The following is a 15,024-nucleotide window of genomic DNA, read 5'->3' as shown; positions in this document are numbered from 1 at the left end:
ATCTTGTTGGGGTGGAAATGATGACCAGAGAAGCTGTTACAAATGCTGTTCCACATAATTGGTCTCAAGTTGTGAGCCATACCAAGAATCTGATCAAAGAAACATGGATCTGTACAGGATTGCTGGAGGGTCAAATCTAAGAAGGCTATTCTTGTCAGCTCCAGCAGCAGTTTCATGTCTGAGTAAGTGGACTGCAATAATTCTTCATGTGAAATTATGTCACATCGTGTTTGTAAGTGTTTATAAAATGTTCAGTGATTAAGTGCCCTGTTCAGTATTGTCATTTGCTAATTACTTAACAGTGCTTCATAGATGGCACATTAATGATGACATCTTCAAAGTGGGCATGGTAGCTTTGGCTTGTGCTGGCGACAGTGTCTCCTCCACTCGCCATGTGCATGACTATTAAAAGTTGCAAGTTATTTTAATTGCACAGTACTAAGGGTGCTTATGACCTGGATGTTTAGTATGCTAATCATAACACCGTCATGTAAATGCATATGCAAGTGGATCTCCAATGTTAAAGTTATGCCCTGTCTACATCTGCAAAGCATGTAGCAATCGGAACTGCTGTCTGACTCATAACAAAGCTCCACAACAAGAAATATTACCAAACAAAAGTTTGTCTCTAACCCAGCTGTGCACCACCATCTCCTCCTAGGGAGAAAAATGGAAATAATATACAGAAATTCTTGCCTGTATCTGTCAGACAGTAGAAGATTTGTTTCATCTGACAGTGGTGAGGACAGCACTCTGGACATTGTCACATGTGAAAAATCCAATCTGTCCATGGCTGCTCCTGACAGTGAAACTCCTTTTGGGAGGAAAGTGAGGGAGGGGGTGGGATGCTTTTAGTTTTGGATCTGTTTATCAGATAGAGCATCTTGCAAAGGCACCTGTATGACAGTTTGTGTACTTGTGGGCAGGGGGATGTGGAGTATTTTTAATATTTTGGAAGTTGAATGGTGACTAGTAAGTAGCGATAAAAAAGTTCCAGGTCTGACCTCGTGAAAAACCTGCATAATAGCAACTTTTAAATTATTTTCTTGATGGAAAAACACCTGACTATTCTCTATTTTTTCTTTGCGTTAGAGGTGGACGGGAGTGGGGGGGGGGGGGAGGGGGGAGCTCCCCTTCTTGCCCCTGAGTATGGTGCCCTTGGCAGCTCGTGAAAGGAGGCTACCAAGTTGGACTGGGACTGTCAGGATGGGCAACTGGGCATTATTTAGCCATTTGAGTGTATCCAAACAAAAAGAGAGAGTCCAGGATATGGTGAATCATGCCCCCCCCCCCACCACACACACACACACACACACACACACACACACACACACACAAAAGAAAAAACAGGTTGCTGAAGATGTTGAATTATCCACACCACAGCCCTCTGAATACATTAAGAGGCAGTCTGCCTCTTGGTATAGTAACTAGGGATTGCCAGGTGGCATTGTGACAGTCTGCAGAGAACCTCACAACATTTTGGCCTGCGAGGGTCAAGTATCAATGTAAAATTAAAGGGAGTAAACAGAACTTCCATAGGAACTTCTTAAAACTTGATTAACCCATCAACAAGTCCTACAGAAATATGAGAGTCTATATGGAGGTTTACTACAACAGATCATCAATAGATGTTACATCAAAGCACAGGTGCCTTGTAAGAACACCTGACATTGTAGCTTAGATATTAATTGATATTCCTCAAACGTTACCACCTCAGTGAACCAAGGCTCAGTAATTTTTGCCACCTTGCTTTTGTGGAAAAGAGTTCATGTAAATCTGCTTCTTCAATGAAACAGGTTTCACTGATCACCAACTCAGTACAGGTAAATCACAGAAAATAGTAAATCTTGATTCTTCTTGAACTAACCAGAAACAAAGACTTTGAGAGGTGGATACCAATTAACAGTTAAAGTACTCAGGACTAAAACATTAATGCTAGAGATCACTGAAGCTCACGAGGCAGGGAAAACATTCTAATACAAACCACTCTTGTCTTTGATCATGCACATGCTGTTGGTATACTCGCTGGAGAATAACATGCAGTAAAATGGAGAATGGAGACAGTACCACATTAGGGAAATAGACTTATCCATGTGCAAGTCAAATTCCAGTGGCTGGGAATTACTGAGTTCAAATCAATGACCAGAAATTAGCCAGATATCACAAGGCCATTGCAAAGTAATCTACTACAGAGTAGGAAGTACACATCAGCAATTTGAGACAAGTGAGGCCAACATGACCTGTGGCAGTCCATATATCTGCCTCTGTTTTCTATCCACAAGACCTGGTGCCACTGGATGTCTCACTTTGTGCCGTGTAATGACCTTGCTGGATATGTACATAATTTTATCAACTGATCTATCAAAACAAAATGTCTAGTGGGGTCACAAGATATCTCCCCCCTTGAATTGGCTCATAAGGCTGGAACAGTCCTGGCTGATACACAGAAAGATGAGGTGAGTGCAGTGCAGCCTGCTGTGTAGTCAAATGCTCCATTAGAAGTGCCAAACAGAGTTTTTGTCATTGTAATTAATGTTTCTACAGTGATATTTGCATATTTTACTCCACTTTCTCCTTTTTGGGGTTGCGTTGCTTGCTATTGTGTGCTGCTATGCATACGGCCTGTTGGTGTATTATACAGATTTGTTTCTTTTAAATACTTTTAATTTTTAATGTGTATCCTGTTACACTTATTATTTCATTATTGTTTATTGGTCTCTATCCATAGTGCTTCTGCAGCTTAATTTTGGAGTTTTTATTACAAATCTAAGTTATCATGTTAAAGCTATTTATGAGCACCATGTGCATGTGTTCCCATACTTAACTGAACATGATAGCTGGTTTTCATTTCACTGTGTTTAGTAAAGAACAATGTGTGCTGTTCTGTAAGTGTGATCCTATGAGTGCACCACTGCACCTGCTGTCATGACTGTATGGGAGGTATTGTTTTGCATTTTAACACTTTATTTGATTTACCACTGTGTAATGTATTCCTTCTTTTTACGGTCTGCTTATCATTTCATGTTGATTGTCTAGGCACATGCCCCAGTCAACTTCCTCTGAATGTATGCTTATTGCACAGCATAAGAGTTTTCAATCTAGGATTCGTAAAAATTTTGTTAGATATTATATTACAGCCTTGCACGGTAGGACCATATCTTAACTATTATTTTCCATTTATCCTATTTGTCGATAATCTGAAGGTGCCATGCTAAGGCAAAACCAATCATTAAAGCAATATTATCATGACCAAAACTGCTTTATTCGAGAATAATCTTTATATAGTTGCTGTACCAGTCCTTGAGATGGAGTGGGAGATGTTTTACATTATGAATTGCTTGGACTGAGTTTTGGGTAGAAAATCCAAGTGCTATATACAAATTGAGGTCAAAAATATTTTCCACTGAGGGTTCTGTCAATAGAAAGATAGTAACGGTGCTGGTTACCTGATTGTATGTTACTTCCAGAACAACCTGTCCTAGTACCACAATTTCAAGATGAACATCAGTCTGCAGCGTAGATGCTAAAAATTTTAAGATTAATGGCAACAACTGGAGACACATGGGCTGATTAATAATCAACACTGGGGTAAAATAGGAATACCATGATTAATTCTGACAGCATAAGGCAGCATTGTGCTGCCCTTGAATCTGGTATGTTGTTGTTTATTTGCATTGGCACACTTGACTGCTAATGGCTCAGTCAGCTCTGACAAACACCTGTCATATCACACTGGAAAAAATACTGTTGACAGATATCATTATAATGTAGGCAACTAAATCTAGCATGTACAGAAAAACAATCAGGACAACTGAGAAGTCTATGAAATTTTCAGTGAGGATGAGTTGAAAAACTGTGATGGCATATATTTGATGCCTTCCTGTCAAGTGGGGGCCACTCCAACTCAACCTGGACTGCATGGCATTTTAACATTTTCACTGCCAGACAGACTAGGTCACACCACATTTGCTGATCGAGATGACATTTCTGATATAAATGATATTATGTTGAAAAGATAGCCTGAGCTGCAAGCGAAATCTTGAAGGCCATAACAATATGCAAAACTTTAGCTGAATAAGGATCTGGCTGTGTTAATGCTTTAGCATGCACTTCCCTGTTCAGTGCTGATCTGATAACCATGTCACCTATTAAAGTTTATGTGTGTGATTTCCCATAAGAACACATAAACTTGCATTTCCTACTCAGGCCTGTAGATCCACAGTTCATGATGCTTAGAGTGTTGGAGGAATCCTAAATGAGCAGCCAGCAATGCATTTTTGTTGCAAAATACACTCCTGGAAATTGAAATAAGAACACCGTGAATTCATTGTCCCAGGAAGGGGAAACTTTATTGACACATTCCTGGGGTCAGATACATCACATGATCACACTGACAGAACCACAGGCACATAGACACAGGCAACAGAGCATGCACAATGTCGGCACTAGTACAGTGTATATCCACCTTTCGCAGCAATGCAGGCTGCTATTCTCCCATGGAGACGATCGTAGATATGCTGGATGTAGTCCTGTGGAACGGCTTGCCATGCCATTTCCACCTGGCGCCTCAGTTGGACCAGCGTTGGTGCTGGACGTGCAGACCGCGTGAGACGACGCTTCATCCAGTCCCAAACATGCTCAATGGGGGACAGATCCAGAGATCTTGCTGGCCAGGGTAGTTGACTTACACCTTCTAGAGCACGTTGCGTGGCACGGGATACATTCGGACGTGCATTGTCCTGTTGGAACAGCAAGTTCCCTTGCCGGTCTAGGAATGGTAGAACGATGGGTTCGATGACGGTTTGGATGTACCGTGCACTATTCAGTGTCCCCTCAACGATCACCAGTGGTGTACGGCCAGTGTAGGAGATCGCTCCCCACACCATGATGCCGGGTGTTGGCCCTGTGTGCCTCGGTCGTATGCAGTCCTGATTGTGGCGCTCACCTGCACGGCGCCAAACACGCATACGACCATCATTGGCACCAAGGCAGAAGCGACTCTCATCGCTGAAGACGACACGTCTCCATTCGTCCCTCCATTCACGCCTGTCGCGACACCACTGGAGGCGGGCTGCACGATGTTGGGGCGTGAGCGGAAGACGGCCTAACGGTGTGTGGGACCGTAGCCCAGCTTCATGGAGACGGTTGTGAATGGTCCTCGCCGATACCCCAGGAGCAACAGTGTCCCTAATTTGCTGGGAAGTGGCGGTGCGGTCCCCTACGGCACTGCGTAGGATCCTACGGTCTTGGCGTGCATCCGTGCGTTGCTGCGGTCCGGTCCCAGGTCGACGGGCATGTGCACCTTCCGCTGACCACTGGCGACAACATCGATGTACTGTGGAGACCTCACGCCCCACGTGTTGAGCAATTCGGCGGTACGTCCACCCGGCCTCCCACATGCCCACTATACGCCCTCGCTCAAAGTCCGTCAACTGCACATACGGTTCACGTCCACGCTGTCGCGGCATGCTACCAGTGTTAAAGACTGCGATGGAGCTCCATATGCCACGGCAAACTGGCTGACACTGACGGCGGCGGTGCACAAATGCTGCGCAGCTAGCGCCATTCGACGGCCAACACCGCGGTTCCTGGTGTGTCCGCTGTGCCGTGCGTGTGATCATTGCTTGTACAGCCCTCTCGCAGTGTCCGGAGCAAGTATGGTGGGTCTGACACACCGGTGTCAATGTGTTCTTTTTTCCATTTCCAGGAGTGTATTCACTTAAAAGCAACTGTGAGTAAATAGTGGTTAGGAGTGGCACATATGTTTTACACAGAGGTGTCAGTTTTTTATACAGTATATGGAGTAGTGGATTTGTAAATAATAAAAAATCTCACTGTCCCTTGGGGCACTTAATGTCACTTTCCTGGAAATGAAGTGCTAAATGCTTCTGGTATATTTCTCAGTCTTCTTGAGCTTCATTAATTGGCTGGAAAGCCAGGTCTACCAGAAGCAATTGCAGACATTCCTGATCCATCGCTTCTGTACAAGCTTGTGGTGTTCATCAAACTGCTGCTTCCAGAGCTCAAAAAACTGCGTATCCATTTTGGTTGTAACGCACATCAAAGTGGCCTCATAAGCACTATTCTGGCATGGGATGTGTTCTAGTTCCAAACAGCCCACCGTCACCACTGTTGTAAGTCTAAATCTTTAACAACACAGGTTCCATTGAACACCATTTAAGTACAAATAAATCCCAAAAAATAATAGATCCAGACTCCCCTTCAACTCAACAGAAGGTATATAATTTTATGTATACCAGTGTGTAGTAAAAATGACGTCATCCAAGACATGAGATATGGTAACTGGACTTCTGGAGTTGGATATATCTTGGCAATTAACGTACACTCGAGATCTACTGAATGACTTAAACATTAGTACTGGAGAATACTGTAACTTGCTACTCTGGAAACCACACTAATACAAACCACTACATCAATGCATGCATCACATCATCAGTGCATTCACAGTAGGTACACAGTGTTGGCCAGTGGAGTATGGAGACAGCACCACATGTGCAAACCATACATTGATGGCCCAGTATTGCAGAGTCCAAAATCAATGTTCAGAAACTAGCTAAGTACTGTAAGGTCATCGTAAAAAGGTCCACCAGAGGGCAGGTGTTACGCATCAGTGATTCAACATAAGACAAGTGAAGTGGAGACAATACATCAGTCCATGGCAGTCCTCATATCTGCCGCTGTTTTCTACCCATGTAACTTAGTGCAGGCAGATGTATCAATCCAGACCATGCCTAGCGACCTTGTGAGACGTATACCTAATTATATCAATTGATCCATCAGTATGTCCAGCAGGATTGAGATATGGTAACCTATGCTGAATGTAGGCATTGTAGTGCATTACATCATCTTGAACATAGCTATAAGGAGAGCCTCCTTCAGAATTTTCAGTGAGATTTGAGTGATACTACGTTTTCCTAAACCACTGGAGGACACATTTTAATGTATCTTTTGGAATCAGGAAAGAACTAAACATCTATTAGCAACTGGGCTGCAGACCTATCCAGCTGCATAGGTAGAATTGTGGATTGCCTGATGAACAGGTTTTGAAATCAAGACAGCTCATTATAGTTTATACAATATTTGCTTAGAACATATGCTAATGTAAATCTGCTGGAAGTGGCTATACTGCAGGAATTACTTTGCAGAAATCATCTAGTAGGCATATATTTTGACCTTGAAAATGCCTATAGTACCAGCTGTCAGATACATTATTCTTAATAAGTACAACTATAGGAGAGGTTTTGTATCAGTCTCCCCATTTTTATGTAGTCATTCAGTAGCATAACACTTGCGGTAGAGTCCTATATAATACTTTTTATTTTGGACATTTTTGCAATGTTTTACTCCTCTGTTGGACCTTCTGAAATGACTTATTATCTACAACTGTCACTTAGAAGTCTGAAGAAGTGGGCAGCAGTCTTTGGATTTAGATTAATTTCAGAGATATGTAGCAGTGCACATCATGTTTTAATATATTTGATTTGAAGATGTGGAACAATACTTTGCTTTCAGAATTACAGTGAAGGTTTTATGTTTGATGTTAAGTTTACTTGGTTTCACTCACTAAGAGAATGAAAGGTGAGTGTATGTTAAGCTTTAACTCTCTTGAAATGACTCAGCAATTACTCTGGGAGCAGACAAAGCAAGGGTACCCAGTACTCCAATTTTTGAACGTCTTTTTATGGTTTATTGTTGGTGCATGGTGCAAGGAATTTGTATACACTGAGGATGTGTCTGCTAATAAGCATTTTAAAAACTGGCACAATATCCTTTCTGTCCACTGATGCTGGTGAGCTGCCAAAAACCATCTTGCAGTGACTCCTAATGGGCTGATATGAATACAAGGTGTGATAAAAAAGTAACAGGAATTTTTGAACTTCATGGGCTTTATGCATCTGATTCTCAAATTTTTTTTTGTCTTGTTCCTGATGTATATTTGGGTTTTGAATATTTGGTTTATTGTAGACAGTCAAAAAGGTTATACAAGTTTTTGAGTGCTTGGCGAATTTTTGTTTTTGGAAAGGATTAATCAAAAAATTGCATTAACTTTTGCTTGAAAGATGGAATAAAATTGAGTGCCACATTCAAAATGTTGATTGTGGCCTTTGGAAAATTTAATATGTGGAAGACAAGAGTTTACAAGTGGTATAAACATTTCAAAGAGGGTCATGAAGATGTTGAAGATGACAGCTGCCCTGAATGCCCTTGCACATCAGTTAGTGATGACAATGTGGAAGAAGTAGAGAAAATGGTTCTGGAAAATTTCTGAATCATCATCAGAGAGGTTGCTGATTATATCAGCATATCATTTGGCTCATGCCAAGCAATTTTTTCAGATATTTTGAGCATGAAACACGAAGCAGCAAAGTTTGTTCTTAAATTGTTGAATTTTGGCCAAAAATAACAACGCATAGACATCACTCAGGAATTGCTGAATGAAATCAACAACAATCCGAAACTTCTAAAGAAGGTTATAACAGGTGATGAAAAATAGGTATATGGGTATGACATTGAAACCGAGGCCTAATCATCCCAGTGCAACTGCCTAAATAGCCAAGACTGAAAAAAAAAAAAAAAAAAAAAAAGGTCAAGAAGTTTGATCACATGTGAAGGATCTCCTCACTGTTATCTTCAATAAAAATGGGTTAGTGCATCATGAGTTCCTGCCTTATGTCATACAGACAATAAAGAATCCTAATTGGAAGTTATGCACCATTTGCATGAAGCAATCTGAAGAAAAGACCAGAAATGTGGCAAAACCACTCATGGAAATTGCATCATTATAATGCTCCAGGTCACACCTCAATGCTTGTCAATGATTTTTTGGCAAAAAACAAAACCATTATGTTATGTCAGCCACCACATTTGCCGGACATGGCCCTGACTTCTTTCTATTCCTGAGGCTGAAGAGAACTGTGAACGGACATAGTTTTGCTGCCGTTGATGAGATGCAAACAGAATCGCTGAAGGAGCTGAATACCTTATGGGAAAGTGACTTCCAGAAGTACTCCTAAGATTGGAAAAAGTGCTGGCACAAGTGTGTTATGTTTGAAGGGGATTATTTTGAAGAGAACAAAGTTGATGTTGATGAAGAAATGAAAATTCTTAAAGAAAAACAAAAATTCCCATTACATTTTGATCAAACCTCATATAGAGTTACATCTGTACAACTATCACCAATATACCTTCTTCCTACTCACCCATCATTAGAATGAAACTTCATAGTTCTTCCATTAACAAAGAAGGCATTGAAGATTTGTGAAAGTGGTATCTTATAGGTGTGGGTCTTGTTACTGTTCATAATGAGAAATGGAGCCATCACCCACCTTGTTAGACCAAGAGAACCAAAATTAGTGTGGATTCATTGGGATACAGAAGTAGCAGTACCCAGACTACATTTTTTAAGTTTATGTTTTGGTTAATTCATTTTCAACATTTAAAAGAAGTGCAACTGTATTTTTGTATACGAGATGATGATGAAGTCCCATACTCCGTGACGAAGCGTAGGGGAACGATGCGGGATACCCGCACTGCCGTACTAGGCAAGGTCCTAGTGGAGGTGGTTTGCCATTGCCTTCCTCCAACCGTAATGGGGATGAATGATGATGATGAAGACGACTCAACAACACCCAGTCATCTCGAGGCAGGAAAAGTCCCTGACCCCGCCGGGATTCGAACCCGGGACCCCGTGCTCAGGAAGCGAGAACGCTACCGCGAGACCACGAGCAGCGGACACACAGATCTAAATGGTGGAATTTGTATGACTGTTTTGTGCTATTTTGTAAATGAAGATTCATTCTACAGTTTATGAAGTAGAGGTGTATGTAATCAAGGGGTTGCTTAGAGAGATATGATGCAATCATGCCGCAAAATTCATCATATTATCTGGCTCCTGAAGTACTAAGAAAAAGCTACACAGTGCACATCTCAAGGTAATAAACAAGTGAAGACTATGGAGGCAGGGGAAAGAGGTATCAGTGTGTTGGGTTCCAGGGCATGATGAGGAGACTTAAAAAAGTTGAGTTACACATCATTAGGGCAGGGCAAGTAACTTTTATTGAATGCTGCAAGACACTTCAAAGTGACACAGATACATTACACTATCTTTCAGCACAGTCACCAGATGTCTGTAAACAATGGTCAAAACATTCTATCAGTCATTCAATTCCTTGACAATAGAAATCTGTTCCTTGGTTATGAAGCTGTTAGAAAACTGCTGCTTGAATGTCCTCATAAAAAATTCTGTGGTTGCTGTGAGTCAGTTCCTTGATTGCCTTGACATTGTTGTCTCTGGTTTATGTCAATGGCATTCCTTCCTGATTAGTATCAGCCTCTTCTGTGCAACCTTGGTCAAATTGTTGGCATCATTTTGCTATGGCTGGACTTGTCATTTAATTTGGTTCATATACCAACAGAATTTTATAGTAAATCTGTTTGCAATTTAGTCATTTTACCCAGAAGAATCATTGTGTCCTGCATACTTCTGTGAAGATTGGGAAGTAGGAGACAGGTACTGGTATCTTTTAAGTTGCTGCACGATTTCACTCACACACTCTGATGCACCTGTCATCCGTATCACAGCAGAACTGTATGCGCAGGAAGCCTGGAACATGTACTGTCTTCTGACAATGCACCATTTTTGTGCACAGTGGTCTTAGGAAAACATGTGTCACTTACCTAGGACTTCAGAGAAGTGGTACTGCTGATGAAATTAAGTATCTAAGAATGCTAAGTGCCATCTCCTAAATGCTCTCACCTCTTTGTTGAGACACAGAATCATTCATCTTTATTCAGTTGTTTGTTTAACTTTACATTTTAAGATGTTTTACTGGTGCCTCAAACTTTTTTAGTAAGAACATTAATAATTGCCCTGTTGAGCACCACAACCCATCGCCAATAAATGAGTTAATTGGCATCTGTCTTGAACAAGCACACTCCATTGTGGACTGAAATGTTTCTTTTGAAAACATCCTCTACTTTATGGCAAGCCCAGTTTTCCATGATAGTCTTTCTCCAAGGAGAGATAGTTCAGGAGGGTATGCAGGAGAGCTTCTCTGAAGTTTGCTAAGTAGGAGAGAGATACTAGTAGACTCAAAGCGGTTATAGCAGATTGAGAGTTGTGTCTGGTTAGTTTAGTCAATAAGAGCAATTATCCATGAAATGCATGATTCTATTTTTAAGTCCTGGCCAGGTATGCAGTTGTAATCTATCAGGAAGCTTCACAAATACTTTTGTAGGCTGCAGTGCAAACCTGTCTGCTGCAGTAATGAGAATATCTGTTGGAGGTTGCAATTTGTTCTGGTGATTAAGATTTCATATACTGCGACTCATCACACAGCAGCTGTTCTATAGAACACTGAAAAATGGCTGATATGCTGTAGATGCCGAAAGACAGCCTACAATCTTAGCACATAACAGGTAGAATATTTTTGATCATGTTCATCTGTCAGTCTTCAGTGAAGGACAGCCAAAAATAAGCCTCTGATAAATCAGTCTGAGTCATCATCATGGGCTTGAACATGCATACGACTGACATGTATGGTAGATGTGTAGCAGATGTCCAAGGTTAGAACTGGTGACTGCTTATTCATGAGCAATGATACAATGGATTTCAAGAGCAGGGCTGATCCCAACTGCCAATAAGTTGCTGCTGTAAACTGCCAATAAGTTGCTGCTGTAATGCATGGTATCACTCTTGTATCCAGTGAAATGCAGACATGTTGACCAAGAGTAGTGAGATTTGACTGCAATGACTGAATGGCAGTTGACACTGGGAGCACTGTTTGTGCTGCATCCTCCTCCATTTATGCCATGGGCCGTTAGGTATTGCTGTTGTTACTGTGACAGACAGATGAAATGTATGAGGCAAGACCAGAAGCAATATAAGAGTCTCAATGGTAGGGGTACTCTGCTGCTTCATTCTCCCTAAAATGTTTTGGACTTGGAAACATGGAAATACTGGGCAGGAAATCAGGACAGATTATCATCAGTCATCAGGAAAACATTTTGGTTATTGTGGTGTTTTGTAGTGTGGTGTTTTCAAAAGCTACTATTATTTTTACAGTCTCAACAATCCTGAGGACCTCTTTGAGCCACATATACAATCTGAAAACTTCACCAGGTATCTGCATATCTGGTACATCCTGTATAAAGCAATCTCATATAAGCCCTTTTGCATATGAGTGACTACAAACAGTAGCAGATAAAGCAGTAAAATTGACATAAGTCTTGAAAGTCAGGAGCTCATTGTAAATAAGGTTGGCTTTGTCAGTGGAACATAGCTTTACAAGAATGTAACCTTTTAATGTAGTATCCATCATCTAAAGCAGAGTTGCCGTACTTGAATTGGATAAATTGTTTGTATTGGACTAGTCATTTCTTGCACTTAAAGGAACAAAGACACTAGGACACTAAAACACTCACTGGTCATGCTTGTAAGCTAATCTCACTGTAAGCACAATGAGAAGACTTCAGGGCTACACCAAGCCATGAAATAACCAAAATGAAAAGTGCCCCTATCATAGCACAAAAAAGACAGAGTTAAGGATGTAAAAAAAGAGAACTAGCTGTTCAACTTATCAGGCAGCTTCAAAGACATTTTGCTTTTAACCCAGCCCCAGAAACTGTATACCCCAGAAAAACTTTGTTAGCTATTACGTACATGCTCTTCAGCTGTATGATGATATATATTGTTCACTATGCCAGGTTAATCTTCTGGATTCTGAGCACAGGATCAGGAGCTCTAGCGTATGTATTACAAGATGCAGGTATGTCAAAACTTGCAGCTAAGAGAGCTCAATGTGCTGGGGAAGTAGAGTCAACATGAAGAAAAGCCCAAATATGTCAAGATGTTTCTTTTGTTCTATGATAGGAGCATAGTTTATTCTGGTTACCAACTTTTCCTGTATTGTAATTCTGATATAAGACCACCACAGCTTGGCAACGCTGTAGATTTTTGTTGACTCGGATGATGACTTATTGGGTACAAGTCTTTTTTATTGTCTATTGAATCACGGATAAAGCTTTCACAAAACAACAGGATGACAATTAACTACATGTATTTGTCTACATTCTTACCAAATTTTAACTGATTCAAACAAGTGTGAAACTTAGAAGTGGCACATGTAAAAAACTTGCAAAGTACATGTTTTTTGCATGTAAAATCTGAATGAAGCTAGATTTTACAAAGTGAGTTTGTTTATTTTATTGTAGCAATGCATTTTTTGTTTATTTGATTAACTTTAAACCATTTTCACACATTCATTTCATGTAAGAACTAATTTTGCATGCCAAATTTATCTTGACTTTAAACCATTGTATCTTGACAATGGATAAAGATTATTGGATGAAAAAATATTCATTTTGACTTTATCCATTTATCTGTCTTCATTCAAAGTTTGAATTGATTCATACAAATTTAAAGTAAACCTCCAAGAAAAGCATTTTGTTTTGCACATAAAATTAAAATGAGTGTGACAGCTTTTAGCACATAAAATACCAAATGGTGTACATATAAACGGTGCCATTAGCTGAGCATTAATTTTAGCTCAATTAAAATCTTTTGCAAAAGAAATCAATAGATTTTCACAATTTGCTTGAGCGGCAGGTCTAGTTCATCATTCAAATGTTGCTCAGTGTTCTGTAACATAGCTGCAGTAAGACAGATGTTCAAATGGCTATGCAAATAGCCATTGGGCTGGGGTAAACCAAACACTTTTTACCCCATGTTCCTAACTCAAAAAGGAATCAAGCACCAAGACTCCTCCTAACCGTGATTCTGGGCACAGCCTGTTCAGCATTTCCACATTGTACTGATGGTATTGGTAATCAGAGTACGTGACTTGATGACTGCTAAAAATGGTGTAGCAGCAATATTAGTGAAGTAATTTACACATTGGAAAATGCTCTTTGGACACTATTCCAGGTGGCAGTGAAAAATACCTAAAAGTGGTAGCTACTTATAATAGAATGTAGTTGTTTCAAATAAAGCCAAGTCTTATATTTATCAGATATTTTAGACTCTTTGTTGCCCACCCCTCCTCCTCCTTCTCCCCCCCCTCCCCCCCAATTATATTATTATCCATTGCTTGGGACAAAGAATAGTGTGTGTTTTTACTTTGGACTGCACATTAATAGTACCCTTGAAGTACCAACATATAGACAATAATCTGTCTAGTTTTCGAATGCCTATGATGTGGCCCACTGACTGAAAGAAATGTGTGTTATCACCGGCTGGTCTTGAAACTGATCTTATTCCACCCTTAAATCTTCCAGGAATGCTAATAGAATGGGTCTTGCACTCCAGAAATAATATGTGTGTAACATTTTTTTTTTTTTTTTTTTTTTTTTTTTTTTTTTTTTTTTTTGCGTATCTCAAACCAGTTTCAAAAAGCGATGCATATTTTTGACATAATGTGTCCAAGTTTAAAAGGGGAATGTTCAAGAACTTCTCGATTCCGTCTGAATCATACTTAAGAGTGTCAAAAATTATTCTTATGTAACTGTATGGTTACTATTGTGTTGTAACGGAAACTGTATATAATGTACTAATCAACTGATACTTGTAGTGTGTGGTTATAAATGTCAATGCAAAAATTCATGAGTAGCAGATTTGTCAAGAACTAGATCGCTGCCCTCATAAATTTAGAGCTAACCAATTTTTTGTGTCTTTCCAATGTTAGTCAACAAGCATCCAAGAAACAGTCCTATCACTGTGTCCACAACCATTGTATTACTGATATGAGCAAGTAGGTGATATTGAAAGTATAGTGAATGTGGGTGTGTAGTAGAGGATATAGGCATGCTCTCGGGGATGACAGCATGTCAGGGTGAGTTAGAAGACATTTGAAGGCAGTACAATCCCTCTATTACTCCAATAGTTTGTATGACAATTTCAAGCCCACATCTGGTGGTAATGGAGGATGAGCCTCAACCCACAGACCTGACAGTGAAGCATTATAATAGGTCACCAGTAGCTGCTATGCTCAGCACCGCCTGGGTGTA

At 40.3% G+C, this 15,024-nt stretch overlaps 1 protein-coding gene across 3 annotated transcripts in view; it reads left to right on the top strand.

Moving 5' to 3' along the window:
- LOC126183739 (inactive hydroxysteroid dehydrogenase-like protein 1) overlaps positions 1 to 15,024 on the top strand; it is a 99,653-nt gene that overhangs the window by 45,779 nt on the left and 38,850 nt on the right. Inside the window, exon 1 of one of the 3 annotated variants that reach the window (XM_049925947.1) lies at positions 89 to 182. The exons of the other annotated variants lie outside the window; for them this stretch is intronic. Within the exon in view, the coding sequence (XP_049781904.1) occupies positions 104 to 182 (79 nt within the window). The 5' untranslated portion in view covers positions 89 to 103. Of the gene's footprint in view, positions 1 to 88; positions 183 to 15,024 lie in introns of those variants that run through there. 3 annotated transcript variants of the gene reach the window in all.

The sequence above is a fragment of the Schistocerca cancellata genome, chromosome 4 (genome assembly GCF_023864275.1).
Source record: "Schistocerca cancellata isolate TAMUIC-IGC-003103 chromosome 4, iqSchCanc2.1, whole genome shotgun sequence".
NCBI classification, from domain to species: domain Eukaryota; kingdom Metazoa; phylum Arthropoda; class Insecta; order Orthoptera; family Acrididae; genus Schistocerca; species Schistocerca cancellata.
The sequence above is the reverse complement of the archived record's forward strand: the minus strand, read 5'-3'. Positions and strand labels throughout refer to the sequence as shown.